This window comes from Procambarus clarkii, chromosome 18 (genome assembly GCF_040958095.1).
Source record: "Procambarus clarkii isolate CNS0578487 chromosome 18, FALCON_Pclarkii_2.0, whole genome shotgun sequence".
In the NCBI taxonomy this organism is placed as follows: domain Eukaryota; kingdom Metazoa; phylum Arthropoda; class Malacostraca; order Decapoda; family Cambaridae; genus Procambarus; species Procambarus clarkii.
Genome location: NC_091167.1, coordinates 47836843 through 47855227, shown reverse-complemented (window position 1 = coordinate 47855227; position 18385 = coordinate 47836843). Strand labels below are relative to the sequence as shown.

At 47.9% G+C, this 18385-nt stretch overlaps 2 protein-coding genes across 2 annotated transcripts in view; both read left to right on the top strand.

Annotated features, from left to right (window-relative positions):
* The first annotated feature begins 4881 nt into the window (after positions 1 to 4881).
* Positions 4882 to 6887, top strand: LOC138366140 (uncharacterized). The gene is made up of 3 exons (XM_069326885.1): positions 4882 to 5069; positions 5720 to 5853; positions 6010 to 6887. Exons 1-3 carry the CDS (start codon positions 4882 to 4884, stop codon positions 6885 to 6887), a joined length of 1200 nt encoding a protein of 399 aa, XP_069182986.1.
* An 8529-nt stretch (positions 6888 to 15416) lies between these two features.
* Positions 15417 to 18385, top strand: part of LOC123754661 (uncharacterized) — a 42789-nt gene continuing 39820 nt past the window's right edge. The window contains exon 1 of the mRNA XM_069326884.1: positions 15417 to 15636. Coding sequence (XP_069182985.1) covers positions 15417 to 15636 — 220 coding nt within the window. The remainder of the gene's footprint in view (positions 15637 to 18385) is intronic.

The window sequence follows — 18385 nt, the reverse complement described above, 5'->3', positions numbered from 1 at the left end:
GAGTTTCTCATGAGTAGGCTGGCCATTTTTCTGGTTTTATAGTAAATCGTCAGTTGTATCCTCTGATTTTTGTCTGTAGGGATAACGTTTCTATTAACAATATCTTTCAGGACCCTTTCCTCCGTTTTATGAGCTGTGGAAAAGGAGTTCCTGTAAAATAGTCTAATAGGGGGTATAGGTGTTGTGTTAGTTGTCTCTTCAGAGGTTGCATGGCGTTTCACTTTCCTTCTTATGATGTCTTCGACGAAACCATTGGAGAAGCCGTTGTTGACTAGGACCTGCCTTACCCTACAGAGTTCTTCGTCGACTTGCTTCCATTCTGAGCTGTCGCTGAGAGCACGGTCGACATATGCGTTAACAACACTCCTCTTGTACCTGTCTGGGCAGTCGCTGTTGGCATTTAGGCACATTCCTATGTTCGTTTCCTTAGTGTAGACTGCAGTGTGGAAACCTCCGCTCTTTTCCATGACTGTTACATCTAGAAAGGGCAGCTTCCCATCCTTTTCCATCTCGTAAGTGAAACGCAGCACGGAACTCTGCTCAAATGCCTCCTTCAGCTCCTGCAGATGTCTGACATCAGGTACCTGTGTAAAAATGTCGTCAACATACCTGCAGTATATGGCCGGTTTCAAGTTCATGTCGACTAAGACTTTTTGCTCGATGGTACCCATGTAGAAGTTTGCAAACAGGACACCTAGGGGAGAACCCATGGCGACCCCATCTACTTGCTTATACATGTGCCCATCCGGGCTCAAGAAGGGTGCCTCTTTAGTACAAGCTTGGAGCAGTTTCCTCAGAATATTTTCTGGTATGTCAAGAGGAGTACAGGCTGGATCACGATACACTCTGTCGGCTATCATCCCGATTGTCTTGTCCACAGGTACGTTGGTAAACAGCGATTCTACGTCCAACGAGGCTCTTATCCCTGTGGCCCGTGTGCCCCGCAGTAAGTCAACAAATTCCTTTGGAGACTTCAGGCTGAAGGCGCAAGGAACATAAGGAGTCAGCAGGCCGTTGAGTCGCTTCGCCAGTCTGTACGTGGGTGTGGGTATCTGGCCAATGATTGGCCGAAGTGGGTTTCCAGGCTTGTGTGTCTTGACATTTCCATACGCATATCCAGGTTTATATTCCCCAATGATCTTTGGCAGGTTGAGTCCGGATTTCTTGGCGTTCACAGTTTCGATCAGTTTGTTGACCTTTGCTTTCAATTCGGCTGTAGTGTCCTTCGTTACCCTTTGGAACTTAGTTTGGTCAGAGAGTATGAGGTTCATTTTCGCCAGATATTCGTCTTTTTTAAGAATGAAATATATTGGCTACTTGTCACCTCTCCTGACAACTATCTCCTTGTTCTCACGAAGAATTTTAGCTGCCGCTTTGAGCTCGGGGGACAGTATGGTGCTTCTGTAATTGCCTCGATTCTTTCCTCCTTCTGCAATAAGTTCAGCTTGTAAGGTATCTTTGGTAGTGACCTTAGTGAAAGAAGGTCACTATGGAGTCAGCCTCCACCACATCACTTCCTAATGCATTCCATTTGTCAACCACTCTGACACTAAAAAAGTTCTTTCTAATATCTCTGTGGCTCATTTGGGCACTCAGTTTCCACCTGTGTCCCCATGTGCGTGTTCCCCTTGTGTTAAATAGACTGTCTTTATCTACCCTATCAATTCCCTTCAGAATCTTGAATGTGGTGATCATGTCCCCCCTTACTCTTCTGTCTTCCAGCGAAGTGAGGTTTAATTCTCGTAGTCTCTCCTCGTAGCTCATACCTCTCAGCTCGGGTACTAGTCTGGTGGCAAACCTTTGAACCTTTTCCAGTTTAGTCTTATCCTTGACTAGATATGGACTCCATGCTGGGGCTGCATACTCCAGGATTGGCCTGACATATGTGGTATACAATGTTCTGAATGATTTTTTACACAAGTTTCTGAATGCCGTTCGTATGTTGGCCAGTGTGTGTGTGTGTGTGTGTGTGTGTACTCACCTAGTTGTACTCACCTAGTTGTGTTTGCGGGGGTTGAGCTCTGACTCTTTGGTCCCGCCTCTCAACCGTCAATCCAAAGGTGTACAGATTCATGAGCCTATCGGGCTCTATCATATCTACATTTGAAACTGTGTATGGAGTCAGCCTCCACCACATCTCTTCCTAATGCATTCCATTTGTCCACCACTCTGACACTAAAAAAGTTCTTTCTAATATCTCTGTGGCTCATTTGGGCACTCAGTTTCCACCTGTGTCACCTTTTACGTGTTCCCCTTGTGTTAAATAGACTGTCTTTATCTACCCTATCAATTCCCTTCAGAATCTTGAATGTGGTGAATATGTCCCCCCTAACTCTTCTGTCTTCCAGGGAAGTGAGGTTTAATTCCCGTAGTGTCTCCTCGTAGCTCATACCTCTCAGCTCGGGTACTAGTCTGGTGGCAAACCTTTGAACCTTTTCCAGTTTAGTCTTATCCTTGACTAGATATAGACTCCATGCAGGGGCTGCATACTCCAGGATTGGCCTGACATATGTGGTATACAAAGTTCTGAATGATTCTTTACACAAGTTTCTGAATGCCGTTCGTATGTTGGCCAGCCTGGCATATGCCGCTGATGTTATCCGCTTGATATGTGCTGCAGGAGACAGGTCTGGCGTGATATCAACCCCCAAGTCTTTTTCCTTCTCTGACTCCTGAAGAATTTCCTCTCCCAGATGATACGTTGTATCTGGCCTCCTGCTCCCTACACCTATCTTCATTACATTACATTTGGTTGGGTTAAACTCTAACAACCATTTGTTCGACCATTCCTTCAGCTTGTCTAGGTCTTCTTGAAGCCTCAAACAGTCCTCTTCTGTTTTAATCCTTGTCATAGTTTTAGCATCGTCTGCAAACATTGAGAGAAATGAATCGATACCCTCTGGGAGATCATTTACATATGTCAGAAACAAGATAGGACCGAGTACAGAGCCCTGTGGGACTCCACTGGTGACTTCACGCCAATCGGAGGTCTCACCCCTCACCGTAACTCTCTGCTTCCTATTGCTTAGATACTCCCTTATCCACTGGTGCACCTTACCAGCTACACCTGCCTGTCTCTCCAGCTTATGTACCAGCCTCTTATGCGGTACTGTGTCAAAGGCTTTCCGACAATCCAAGAAAATGCAGTCCGCCCAGCCCTCTCTTTCTTGCTTAATCTTTGTCACCTGATCGTAGAATTCTATCAAGCCTGTAAGGCAAGATTTACCCTCCCTGAACCCATGTTGGCGATTTGTCACGAAGTCCCTTCTCTCCAGATGTGTTACCAGGTTTTTTCTCACGATCTTCTCCATCACCTTGCATAGTATACAAGTCAAGGACACTGGCCTGTAGTTCAATGCCTCTTGCCTGTCGCCCTTTTTGTATATTGGGACCACATTCGCCGTCTTCCATATTTCTGGTAGGTCTCCCGTCTCCAGTGACTTACTATACACTATGGAGAGTGGCAAGCAAAGTGCCTCTGCACACTCTTTCAGTATCCATGGTGAGATCCCATCTGGACCAACAGCCTTTCTAACATCCAGATCCAGCAGGTGTGTGTGTGTGTGTGTGTGTGTGTGTGTGTGTGTGTGTGTGTGTGTGTGTGTGTGTGTGTGTGTGTGTGTGTGTGTGTGTGTCTGTGTGTGTGTGTGTGTGTGTGTGTGTGCGCGTGTGTGTGTGTGTGTGTGTGTGTGTGAATCACGAAAGTTAGCACGTGATGAAAAATGTGACACTGTCAGACCACGGAGGAAGAATTGAAACAGGAATTTCCTTAAGTACTTTCGTATTTAATAATACATTTTCAGTTGGAACCTTTCTGAAGATTTATTATTAATTGTTTTTATTCTATATTTTGTACTTGAATATTGTATTATTATTATTATGCTAAGTGGACTGTATATTTTGATACTGCCTGCCAGAATCTTACACACAGTTGAAGGGACAATTGCTTCTTATACCACCTTGAAGTGAATATAGGGTAAGAGGCATTTTGTTTTACCTTGCTATTAATATAAATTTTGCAACATATGGTGACCTAATCTACTATTATTATGAATAACACTACTCTATCTTCAGTTTTGTAAAAATATAGGCCTTAACTGTGTGGCAGGTATGGCCTAATTAGGATTTGTTATTATTCTTCCATCAGATTTGGATGTGACCCATGTGCCTCAGAGTGCCACGTAATGTTGTTGTTTTAGATTCGCTACTTGGAACAAAAAGTTCCAAGTAGCATGGGCTATGGTGAGACCGTAGCCACGTAATGGCAGCTTTGTTCAGCTAGAGTAGTAATAAACTTCACAGTTTGTGGCCAGCTTATTCTTGTAACTCCAAATCACAAGCTTACCTGCCGAACTAAGTACATTAGTGGCTGGTACATTAGCATATAAAGCACAGGTGTGACATGGAATATTGGGTATGTATTATGCAGAGTAAACGTACTTGGTATGAGCTTTAAACTCTCAGTATAACCGCCAGACCTAATCTATCTAAACAGTAAATGGCCTAAAACATGTTATATATACTTGGTAAGACGGATACTCAGGTATTCCTGTTGTGGTAGAGTGGCTGTGGTAATTATTCGGTTGGATGACACACAATTTGGGTGTCTATGAAGAGTTATGCTTGCTAATGGAGCCCTCTTTGTTTCGTGTGTTCTGTTTACAAGTTCCTGTGTGTCCAGCTGCTCCTCTCTGAGCTGGATGTCAATAAAGTTCCCTCAATATTCTGTGTTTAATTTACAGTAACAAGGGAGCTAAGCTATATTTTTACTGCTAATTATATTTATTCAGTCGTAGTGAAAACTATTTAATTAAGTATAAACATTAGACTGTAATTTAAAGAATAATTAGAGTCTTATATATATACGTGTAGTGAAAAAAGATGGCTAGCCAAGAATATGACCAAGTAAAGGATAGAACCGAGTCTTATAGGAACATACTCCTTATCAGTCATACTGACCAAGACGAATTAAATCTAATTGAATTTGACCTTGCCAACTATGAAGACAAAATTCAGGACAAATTAGATCATTATTACAAAGTGCTTGTGACACAAAATGTTCCTACTGTGTTAGAACATTTTTTATAGTTTACCTATACCCAAGTAAGAACCCAGCTCAGATGGAATATATGAGCTACCTGCAAATGAGGAGATTCCTCTAATTAAATTAGATCCTTACACTGGATCGATAATTGTTCAACCTTCATTTTCTACAGTCTCATCTAACACAACTTCACATAATAATACCTGAACAGAGTCTGATCAGCTTTCAGACAGTTCATCTCAATATTCCCCGGATTCTATAAATTCAATACATGAGGCTACTGAATTAACCAGTCTATCACATGAACCCAGAGAAACAAGTGAAGCTGCAGATGAAACTCTAAGTGAAGCTGCAACAGTGACTCTGAAACAGAAAATGAGGAAGCAGCTGAAGCTGCAACAGAAGCTGAAGCTATAATAAAAACTGAAGCTGTAATTAAAGCTGGGGCTAAACAAAAAGCCTTAAGCAAATCAATGATAGTCATAATTGCTCACACCACCCTCCTTGAGTTGATACTGAACTCATTAGCATCCAGCTTTCTAGAGCAAGTGCTGATAATGAGAAGACTGTTATAAATCTCGTACACCAATTACTAGATTTATCTCCACCAGAACAATCAGTTGACTCCTTACAAGCTTTTAGTTTTCAGCTTGAGTCACTGTTAAATTCCTTCAGCAAGGAGGTGGATCACAACACTGCTGAGTGGATGACTAAAATTATCATCCAGAGAAAATTGTCTGGTGATTTACTCATTGAACTATATACATACCAGAACGGTAATGTCCTGTCAATGCAGGATATATTTGCAGGTTTGCGTAATATGATTAATAACCAAGCAAACCAGGCACTTAATGCCTATTCTGATCCCACAGAAACTGTACCCACATCAGGTTTCTTACCTAAAACTCCTAAAGTGACAAGTCATTTGGTAATTTAGGTACTAATAACCAATGTCATAACAACAGGTCAAACACTTAGGTCAGTAAGACCTAAGAGCACCACAAGTGCTCCTAAGAGACTAAAGAGTCCAATAAGTACTCCCAAGAGCCCAATAGCTGCTCCCCAGAGTACAACAAGTACTCACAAGAGAATAATTAACAAGCAAATGCAAACAGCAAAACCTTCACAACCTGTAGTTGCAGTTTCACCTAAAACGGTGACTCCTAAACGAACTGTACGATGGGGGTTATGTTTGTTTTGCAATCAAAAACATTCTTTGTGCAAATGTACTAATTATCCTAATAGAGACACACGAGTCAGACGACTCAACCAGTTACACAGATGCACTCGGTGTCTCAAATCACATAATGTTAACAGCTGTGAACCCCTACTGAACACCTGCAATAAGTGTAGAAGGGGCAAACATCATGCTGCACTGTGCAAATTTGTCAAAACTAATTATTTAAATCCTAGAATACGAAGTAGAGAATGTACATCAGTACAGTGCTGCAAAGTGCGAGAAGTTTACAGCGTAATTTCACCAGCATCTCAAGTGGATGCAGCCTTGTCCACTGCCAAAATCCAAGTTAAGAATAAAAGGATCAAGATCAGTACTCGTGGACTATTTGATCAAGGATCCCAGAGAACTTTCATTACTCAGAAAGCGGCAGAGGCACTTAACTTAAAACCTATCACCCAGACAAAATTAAACCTGTCAGGGTTAATGATAAATCGAAGACCCCAAGAATATTCAGTAGTTCAACCGCTCGTACGTCTAGGTGGTTATACCAAGGTTATCCAAGCCATTTTTGTAGATCAAATACCATTTGACCTAAATATTAAGAGTCTAAGGTATACAGCCAAGTTCTTGCAGGAACATGAATGTAAATTGGCTGACAACTAGTTAACGTCTGACCGCCTTAATAATGTGAATCTACTAGTGGGAGCAGACAACTACTACCAGTTCATCACTGGACATGTAAAACGATTGGGCATGAATATGCTCCAATCTGCAGGTGGCTACTTTTTGACAGGTAAACTTTTAAACCTCAAGAAGCCTATGCCTGCCAACAATAACAGAAATTAATCAGCAATAAATTAATTCTCTAGCAACAAGCTAAATGAGAAATAGAGCTAAGTAATAAACAGAGATTGCATGAAGTACATTAATATTTGCCGAGATGTTTTATGACTCAGTGGGAAATTAGTTTTTTTATTTTTTTTTAAACAAAGTAATTACAGCGTACATTAACCATATAAAACAGTAAAGCACAGAATAACAAAGAACACAGAATGACAATAACACAGATTACAAGTAACACAGATCAACATAACACAAAAATGAAAACAAAGAATAATATAATACACATAAGAACACACACACAAAACAAAAGCTGCACTACCCAGATGGGGCGTCCCAAAGCGACAAAAGTGCACAAATAGCACAATAAACCAAGGGTAAAAATAAACAAGCAATACACATATACAAAATAATACAAACGCAAAACACACGCACCATGCGCTACACCACACAACAGCAGACATCACACCACAGAATCGAGAACACAGTAACAGAACATGGTAAATATAACACTGTAATTACAACATAGTAAGTAAAACACTTGAAAATAACAAGTGGAATACAACAAAGTAATACACAACACAGTACATAGAACAAAGGAAACAGAACACAGTAACATTACATAGTAAAAATGACAAAATAAAAAATAACAAAGAAATCGCTATAGTACAAATCAACATAGTAACGTATATAACAAAGGAAATAGGACACAGTTAATAGAACAAACCATAAAATGGCATAAACACACAAACAAATAACACATGCCACCCATACGGGGCATGCCAACAGGAAATATAATGGAAATCACATAATACAAGGCAGCAATACATAATGACAATAAAGACAAGCATACTAGAACTCACAACAAAGGAACACACACGAGACAAACACAGCCACCCAGCACACAAACCCGACCTCCACAGACAGAGGACGGCTAGCCGCCAAGCAGAGAAAACACCCACTCACCGGATACATCAAGAGAGATACAGACACGTCACACAACACCACAGCACACCCATACCCACACACACACACAACACAAATACCCGCCACACAAGGCAACCAAGCAAACCCTAGCACACACAAAACCCCAAAGGCAACATACACATACCCCCTCCAAACCCCCCCCCCCCTCCAGAGGGAACTGAACCAAGGGAACACGCATAGACACACCCACAGGAACCCACCACCTACACCAATGCAGCACCCCGGACATACTCGACTGTGAACCAAGCATCAAAAACCCTAGGAAAGGAGCGACGCAACCACCACATAGTATAAAACAGACGGCCCTTCAAAAAGCCCAAAATCCTCCCCACCCCATACCCCCCCATCCTACCAACCCACAGACAATAAATATAGTCCACCAACATCACCCCAAGCGTGTTACGCACCCGCCTGGAGCCCCGAAGCAATGACATCCCGCAACTACCCAACCAAACCCTGAACCCGCACTCAAAAATAAAAGACGTGCAACTGAGTCTCACACCCCCCACATTGAACAACTATCAGAGGCGAGAAAACCCAACATAAAGAGCCTCGCATTCGTAGCCAAAGACTCATGCAAATATCGAAAAACCAACTCACGCGTCCGTGGCGCAATACACGGCCCACTCAACGCCTCCCACACATTCCCCCAGTCGAAACAATGGTACAAACCCTCGACCGTGGGAGGCACCCGAGAGGCAAGCGCCCCATACACTTCCCGACAACCAAAAGACTCAAACCACGGAAAACGACAACGCGCCTGAAGGATCAAAACCGCCCACGAGTACACTGGAGGCGTACACAGGGCCACCCCCTGGCAACGACCCAGAATAAGCCAAAACCTAAACCTCATAGAGCAGTAAAACAACCCCAAGGAGTTTAACCCACCTCCTAACACCAAACTCCTCTGAACCGACCCACAAAACAACGCTAACGCCTTCACATAGACATCAGGAATACCAATTCCACCCTCTGACACCCTGAGACATAACGTAGACCGACGAACCGGATGATACCGGCCACACCACACATAACAATACACTAAACCCTCCAGAGCGCGAGCTCTCCGCCGATCCAACGGAAAACACTGTGCAATAAACCAGACCCGCGACAAAACCTAACAAGACACGACAGTCGCCTGCTGATAAATAGTCAGGGCCCGTTGCAACAACATCCCCTCATCCACGCTCATCCCCCGCAAAACTGCCTCCCAATTAAACTCGAAAGACTGCACATACGACCTGAACCTCGTAATCCCCAGAACCAGAATGGACTGAATCACCAGAAACCACGATCCAGACAATATCAAACGAGAGGCCCAATCCCCCAACCCCAGAAGACAAGACTTTCCACTATTGACCAAAGCTCCTGTAGCCGACTCAAACTGAAGCACCTAAACTGCAGTCACAGAACCCTCAGAAGCAACAAACAAGACTGTGTCGTCTGCGTAACCACAAATTTTAAGGGACAAGCCATTCGGCAAAACAAGGCGAAACAACCATGACAATCTTATCTTGAGGTTACCTTGAGATGATTTCGGGGCTTTTTTTTTTTTTAGTGTCCCCGCGGCCCGGTCCTCGACCAGGCCTCTACCCCCAGGAAGCAGCCCGTGACAGCTAACACCCAGGTACCTATTTTACTGCTAGGTAACATGGCCATAGGGTGAAAGAAACTCTGCCCAGTGTTTCTCGCCGGCGCCTGGGATCGAACCCAGGATCACAAGTCCAGCGTGCTGTCTACTCGGCCGACTGGCTCCCACGCGCGCCTGTCCAACAAAAGCACGCACCGCCAGAACAAAGGGCTCCTGAAACAGAATATAGAGAAGCATCGACAGAGGACACCCCTGTCGACCCGAACGCCGAACAGCGAAGGGAGCACTGATGAACCCATTGACACACACCCTACTACTACAACCAGTGTACAACATCCATATCCAGCCCACAAACTGGGGTGGGAACCAAACCTCTCCAGGACCCGGAAAACAAACCCAATTGGCACTCGATCAAGAGCCTTGGACCAATCCAAGCTGATCATGGTCATGGGAACACCAGATTCCTCCACATAGAGAGGAAAATCCCGGAAAAGGGAATTGCACTGCACCAAGGACCTACCCAGAAAGCCACAAAACTGACCCCAAGAAATCACTGACCCCACCACCGAGTGCAAACGCCCAGCCAACAACTTGGAAACAATCTTGTAATCCACATTTAGCAATGTAATAGTCCGCCAATTCGCAAAAAAACGTAAGTCCCCCAGCTTCGGAAGAAGCCGCACAAGACCATCATTTTGCAAATCGGACAGAGACAATCTCCGAAGACAAAATCGAACCACCTCTAAAAAATCGGCACCAAGCACATCCCTAAACTCGACATAGAACTACTTCGGAAACCCCTCTGACTCCGGAACCTTACCACGACCAAAGGACCGCACAACCTCCCAAAGCTCAGAAGGGCTTACCTCCCACGCAAGAGACACACAATCCATTTCCGACAATCCTGGTGCACAGCGTTGGAGGAAGGACCCCATCAACCCCTCATCCCCCGTAACCATCCCATACAAAGACTCCAATTCACCAAGCACATAATGCAAAACAGACCCTGTGTCCGATAAAACTGAACCGTCCGACCGATGAAGACCTGCAACAAAACAAAGGCACGACCCACCCTTTCCCTCCGCAGTAAAAACTGCAAGTGCTTCTAATCACACAACCGTTCCTCCACCCCAGCCCGCCCGCGTATCCCCTCAGCCATCTCCTAGGAGGTACCTCAGCCCACAAATGAGATCCTTACACACTTAGATCTCCCGAAACCTATCTAAACCCTGATTCAGCAACCCATACAGGCGAAATAACCGTGCCTGTAAGACCCGCAACAGACCAAACCTTCCCGCTGCCTCCTGCTTCGCCAGCACCCGAAAAAACGACCAACATTCTACCTTGGCCCACTCCCACCACTCCAGAACCGAGAGAAACGTCCCCTTCCGAGCGGCCAAAACAGCCTACTGGGCCCGGAACTGGGCACACACAACCGGGCACGTCTGCAACCCACAATTCAGCTTCCATTAGCCACGGCCAACGCGAACCTGGCTGCGAACCCCCACCTGCAACACCACCATACAATGGTCCGAGAACCCCACGGGAACCGTTCGCAACGAAAAAAACCGGTCCACCCCTAGTAGGCACGTAAAAACGATCAAGGTGAGAGCAAGCCCCACGTGAGACAAAGGTGTACTCCAAAGGACCCCCTTGCAACACGGCCGCAGCCCAAAACCCGCAACTCTTCAAGGTAGCAGTCATAGCCGGCGAGATATTTGCCGAACGAAGACTATCGCTATCCCACACCGACATAATACAATTAAAATCTCCAAAAATCATCTCCCTCGTATCGTGCCGCAAAAAAATGCAGCATGTCACAGGAAAAGAAAACCTCCTGGTCCCGCCTCTGCGTCGCCCCAGACGGTGCGTACGCGTTCAAGAGAGAGACCGCAGACCCCAAAAAGGAGACCCGAACCAACAACACCCTACCACCCTCGTCTATCTCCGTGTGAAGCACGGAAATCGGGGCCCGCTTAGAAAGCAGGATCAACGTACCTCCACGCAAACCACACGAAAGGTTTAACACCACAGTAAACCCCTCAGCCAACACATGTAACAACCCCACCTTCTGCACATTGTGCTCCTGCACAAAATCCACATCCACCCTCCACTCATGCAGCAGTGACACCAGGCCCAATTGCACAGCCACAGAACGCAAGCCATTCACATTCAGTGAAGCACACGATAATTTAGGATCCATTGGGAAAATAGATAAACCCCTATCTAACCACAAAACCGTCAGACCAGTCCGGCCAACACCCCATGCAGGGAAGCAGTAGCAGCCGCCACTGGGACCCCCGGCGACGGAGACGCACTCCCCACAGGGGGTGAAGCCAGAGTCCTTTCGAAACTTCATTACAAGGCTGCGATCATCACTGCCACAGTCCCCCTGATCCACCACCGCCCACTCCGGGCTCGGTACCCCCAGGCGACCCACATAAGCAATCACCAAGAGGGACCACAACACAACCTCCACCGCCCGGCACCGACGGGGCCACTACTGTCACTGCCACACCCTCACCATCACATACACCCACATCAGGCTCTAACCTCTGCACCGAAGGCTCTTGGTCCCTGGAGCGACCACTCCTGGCCGTCTTCCAGCGCTTCATTGAGAGCCAGGTTAACCCAGGACAGCAGTGGTTGAAGGACGATGAGAGGTGCTGCCCCCTTCTAAGAACTCATCTGCCTCCAAGGGCTCCACACCAAGGGCAGAAGCACACACCAATCTAGGTGCACCAGAATCTGGCACATCATCCACCGGCAACAAAACAGGGCCATGCCCCACCGAAGCGTCAACATCTACGGCGATGGGAACTGGAGGAGGATGCACCTCCACATACTTGACCACTGCACTACCGCCACACCACAGACACCGGATCCGGCACATCAGCACCAGTGGGGAGCACCGCACCCACAACGCCAACATCACAGGCAGGTTCAGGGGAAAGGGGGGGGAGGGGTTCAACCTGGCAGGATCATCCCCTGGGTCCACAAGGCCATCTTGAGGCGGGAAATCCTCTTCCCGGAAGACACTGACCAACCGGACGGTTCCATTACGGCAACCCGCAGCCTGGTGTCCAGCCATACCGCACCGAAAACATGTGCACTCCTGTCCTGCATAAAAGCACTGTACCTTGAACCCCAGCAGCACCATCGTCGACGGGATCGCCTTCCTCAACTTCATGGTAATCATGCGGGTACCAAACAGGACGCCATGGAGACGGCCAGACTTCAGCACATTCGCCCGACAGGCGAAGAACACTTCCATATCCCCCAAAGAACCGGCGGAGCAGGTTCTCCGGGAACTCAAATGGCAGCCCCAGCACCACCACAAACGTCACCGGAACGCATAAGTCCGTTACACAAACTGTACCCGCTGTGCCAGGCAAAGGTACAGTACGCCCATCAAACTTGTCCACCACATCCCAGTACACCGCTGCGTCAATCAGCTTAACCAAGGCCCGACGGTCCCCAGCCAGCTGCACACCACACACATCCGAAGCATGAACACCCAGCACATCCAGGAGAGCAACCTCCAACAATGAGTAGTCCACCAGACCAGACAAGGCCAGCTCAACCGTATGCACACGTTTCACAGGCGGCTTGGGCAACGCCATCCCTCCGGCCTGCCAGGCCAGAGCCCACAAAAAACGCCACCAGCTGTATGCACGCCAAATGTCCAGGCAATACTGAGGAGCGAACGTAAACACACCCGCTCCGCACGGCTGCCTAACAGCCCTCGTGGGAAATCAGTGGTTTGTAACTTAAACAGGTACATGTCACAGCGACCAAGCCATTGAATCCACTGCAGACCTAGAATTATTCTCGACAGGTAATAATTGACCATACTCCCTAGGTAATTAATAATATTAGGCTAGAGAATCTAACGCTCCATAGGTAATTAATAATAATAGGCTAGAGAATCTAGCAATCCTCTATGCAAATTAATAAAATTAGGGTAGGGTATCTAGCACCCAATGCACCCAGCATTTCATGAATTTAACAGTAACACGAAGTCAAAGCAATAATTAAATTTCCAGCAACCTCAGGTTTCCCATCGTTTAATGTATTACCATTAAACCATAAACATTGTAACCTAACATGCTTAACGAGCTCAATACAGCTCACCCGTGAGTTAGCATAATAATTAAGTGCTTTATTGTTCCCCGTGCGAATTCGAGCACATTACTGCTCGTCATGATAATTGAACGCTTGAATGCTCCCCGCGTTAATTCGAGCTCATTACAGCTTATCATGTTAACCCGAGTACATTACTGCTCACCATGTTAACCCGAGTACATTACTGCTCACCATGTTAACCTGAGTACATTACTGCTCACCATGTTAATCCGAGTACATTACTGCTCACCATGTAAATCCGAATACATTACTGCTCACAATGTTAATCCGAGTACATTACTGCTCACCATGTTAATCCGAGCATACCACTGCTCACCATGATAACCATGCAATTATTATTGATCACCATTCAGGTAGAGTGACACTACTAAGAATTAGTAAGTTGTTACAATTAGCTTAGCCCTCTACTTAGGTCTAAGCTAATTGTAACAACTTTAAAAATTTAACCATCTATTTAGGTAGGTAATAGGGACATTATTGTGTCAACTGAGTATCCGCCTAGTTTGTAATCATAATCAAATACAGCTGACTACTCATAGAGACTGATTTAATAAGATATATTTCTCATTTACGTTGAGGATGTATTAATGAGTTTCAAGTGATAAGCCTATGAGCTGTAATTCAATTAGCTTATAAGTTGGATTGGCTGTTTAGCAGTTGTGCGGAGCGGTTCTGTTTACATTCGCTCCTCAGTCTTGCCTGGACGTTTGGCGTGCACACAGCTGGTGGCGTTTTTTGTGGCCTCTGGCCTGGCGGGCCGGCGGGATGGCGTTGCCCATGCCGCCTATAAGGCGTGTGGATACGGTTGAGCTGGCCTTCTCTGGTCAGGTGAACTACTCATTGTTGGAGGTTGCTCTCCTGGATGTGCTGGGTCTCAACCCTGCAGATGTGTGTGGTGTGCAGCTGGCTGGGGAACATCGGGCCTTGGTTAAGCTGACTGACGCTGTGGTGTACCAGGATATGGTCGACAAGTATGATGGGCGTACTGTACCTTTGCCTGGCGCGGCGGGTACGGTTTCTGTAACGGACTTGTGTGTTCCAGTGATTTTTGTGGTGGTGCGGGGGCTGCCGTTTGAGTTCCCAGAGAGCCTGCTCCGCCGGTTCTTAGGAGGATATGGGAGTGTTCTCGCCTGTCGGGCAAATGTGCTGAAGTCTGGCCGTCTTCGTGGCGTCCTGATGGGTATCCGCACGGTTACCATGAAGCTGAGGAAGGCGATCCCGTCGTCGATGGTGCTGCTGGGGTTCAAGGTGCAGTGCTTTTATGCGGGACAAGAGCGCACATGTTTTCGGTGCGGTATGGCTGGACACCAGGCTGCTGGTTGCTGTAATGGCACCGTCCGGTTGGTCAGTGTCTTCCGAGAAGAGGATTTTCCGCCTCTACATGGCCTTGTGGACCTGGGGGATGATCCTGCCTAGTTGAACCCTCCCCCTGCACCTACCGGTGATGGCGTTGTGGGTGCGGTGCGCCCCACTGGTGCTGACGTGTCGGGTCCGATGTCTGTGGACCCCCCTGGTGTGGGTCGTAGTGCGGTGGTCACGCATGTGGAGGTGCATCCGCCTCCAGTTGCCATAGCCGTCGATGTTGATGCTTCGGTGGGTGCGTGGCCCTGTTTTGTCACCGGTGGAGGATGTCGCGCCAGATTCTGGTGCCCTTGGTGTGGAGTGTGGAACCCTTGGAGGCAGATGAGTTCTTGGAATGGGGTCGCCCCTCTCGTCGTCCTTCCACCACTGCTGTCCAGGGTCAACCTGGCTCTCAGACGAAGCGCCGGAAGACGAACAGGAGTGGTCGCTCCGGGGACCGAGGGCCTTCGGTGCGGAGGTTAGAGCCTGATGCGAGTGTCGGTGATGGTGAGGGTGTGGCGGTGTCTGTAGTAGACCCGTCGGTGCCGGGCGGTGGAGGGTGTGTTGTGGACCCTCCTGGTGATCTCGTATGTGGGTCCCCTGGGGTACGGAGCCCGGAGTGGGCGGTAGTGGATCCGGGGGACTGTGGCAGTGATGATCGCGGCCTTGTGATGAAGCTCCGGAAGGACTCTGGCCTCCCCCCCCCTTGTGGGGAGTGCGTCTCCGTCGCCTGGGAACCCGGTGGCGGCTGCTACTGCTTCCGTACACGGGGTGTCGGCCGGACCGGTATGACGGTTTTGTGGTTAGATAGGGTTTATCTCTTTTCCCGATGGATCCTAAATTAACATGTGCTTCGCTGAATGTGAATGGTTTGCGTTCTGTGGCTGTGCAATTGGGCCTGGTGTCGATGCTGCGTGAGTGGAGGGTGGATGTGGCTTTTGTGCAGGAGCACAATGTGCAGGAAGTGTGGTTGTTACATGTGTTGGCTGAGGGGTTTACGATGGTGTTAAACCCTTCGCGTGGCTTGCGTGGAGGTACGTTGATCCTGCTTCCTAACCGGGCCCCGATTTCCGTGCTTCACACGGAGATGGACGAAGGTGGTCGGGTGCTGTTAGTTCGAGTCTCCTTTTTGGGGTCTGAGGTCTCTCTCTTGAATGTGTACGCGCCATCTGGGGCGGCGCAGAGGCAGAACCGGGAGGTTTTCTTTTCCCGTGATGTGCTGCATTTTTTGCGGCACGATACGAGGGGGATGATTTTGGGGGGGGGGATTTTAATTGTATTACATCATCGCGGGATAGCAATAGTCTTCGTCCAGCGAATATCTCGCCAGCTTTGACTGCTACCTTGAAGAGTTGCGGGTTTCGGGATGCGGCCGTGTTGCAAGGGGGTCCTTTGGAGTACACTTCTATCTCGCGTGGGACTTGCTCTCGCCTTGATCGTTTTTACGTGCCTACTAGGGGTGGTTCGGTTTTTTCGTTGCAGACGGTTCCCGTGGGGTTCTCGGACCATTGCATGGTGGTGTTGCAGGTGGGGATTCGCAGCCAGTTGCGGGTTGGCCGTGGCTGGTGGAAACTGAATTGTTTGTTGCTGAAATGCCCTGTTATGTGTGCCCAGTTCCGGGCCCGGTGGGCTGTTTAGGCCGCTCGGAAGGGGACTTTTCCCTCGGTCCTGGAGTGGTGGGAGTGGGCAAAGGTGGAATGCCGGTGGTTTTTTCGGGTGATGGCGAAGCGGGAGGCGTCGGGAAGGTTTAGTCTGTTGAGGGTCTTGCAGGCACGGTTATTTCTCCTGTATGGGTTGCTGAATCAGGGTTTAGATAGGTTTCGGGAGATCTCGGTGTGTAAGGATCATATTTGTGGGCTGAGGGAGGAGATGGCTGAGGGGGTACGTGTGCGGGCTGGGGTGGAGGAACGGTTGTGTGGTGAGAAGCTCTCGCAGTTTTTACTGCGGAGGGAACGGGTGGGGCGTGCCTCTGTTTTGTTGGCAGGTCTTCATCGGCCGGACGGTTCGGTTTTGTCGGACACGGGGGCGATTTTGCATTATGTGCGTGGTGAATTGGAGTCTTTGTATGGGGTGGTTGCGGGGGATGAGGGGTTGATGGAGTCCTTCCTCCAACACTGTGCACTGGGGTTGTCGGGTATGGATTGTGTGGGTCTTGTGCGGGAGGTAAGCCCTTCGGAGCTTTGGGAGGTTGTGCGGTCCTTTCGTCGTGGTAAGGTTCCAGGGTCGGATGGGTTTCCGATGGAGTTCTATGTCGAGTTTTGGGATGTGCTTGGTGCCGATTTTTTGGAGGTGGTTCGGTTTTGTCTTCGGAGTTTATCTCTGTCCGTTTCGCAAAATGATGGTCTTGTGCGGCTTCTTCCGAAGCCGGGGGACTTACGTTTTTTTGCAAATTGGCGGCCTATTACATTGCTAAATGTGGATTACAAGATTATTTCCAAGTTGTTGGCTGGACGTTTGCGCTCGGTTGTGGGGTCGGTGATCTCTTGGGGTCAGTTTTGTGGCGTTCCGGGTAGGTCGTTGGTGCAATGCAATTCCCTTTTTCGGGATTTGCTCCTCTATGTGGAGGAGTCTGGTGTTCCCGCGGCCATGATAAGCCTGGATTGGTCCAAGGCTTTTGATCGCGTGCAAATTGGGTTTGTTTTGCGGGTCCTGGAGAGGTTTGGTTTCCCGCCCCAGTTTGTGGGCTGGATATGGATGTTGTATGCTGGTTGTAGTAGTAGGGTGTGTGTCAATGGGTTCCTTAGTGCTCCCTTCGCTATTCGGCGTTCGGTTCGACAGGGGTGTCCTCTGTCGATGCTTCTATATATTCTGTTTCAGGAGCCCTTTGTTCGCGCAGTGCGTGCTTGTCGTTCAGTTGTCTCACCGTGTTTGCCGAATGGCTTGTCCCTCAAGATTTGTGGTTATGCGGACGACACAGTCTTGTTTGTTGCCTCTGAGGGTTCTGTGCCTGCTGTTCAGGATTTGGTGCTTCAATTTGAGTCGGCTACAGGGGCTTTGGTCAATCGTGGAAAGTCTTGTCTTCTGGGGTTGGGGGGTTGGGCCTCTCGTTTGGTGTGGTCTGGTTCGTGGTTTCCAGTGGTTCAGTCAATTCAGGTTCTGGGGATTACGTGGTTCAGGTCGTATGTGTTTTGGAGTTTCTTAGAGTTTTTGGAGTTGAAGTCTTTGGAGTTTAATTGGGAGGCAGTTTCGCGGGGGGTGGGCGTAGCTGTGGGGATGTTGTCGCAACGGGCCCTGACTATTTACCAGCGGGCGATTG

Coding starts and splice junctions, on each gene's coding strand:
- LOC138366140 (XM_069326885.1), top strand. CDS start 4,882: ATGGCTAGCCAAGAATATGACCAAGTAAAGGATAGAACCGAGTCTTAT. Junction 5,070..5,719: donor ACACAAAATGTTCCTACTGT/GTTAGAACATTT, acceptor AAATTCCTTCAG/CAAGGAGGTGGATCACAACA. Junction 5,854..6,009: donor AATGCAGGATATATTTGCAG/GTTTGCGTAATA, acceptor TCATAACAACAG/GTCAAACACTTAGGTCAGTA.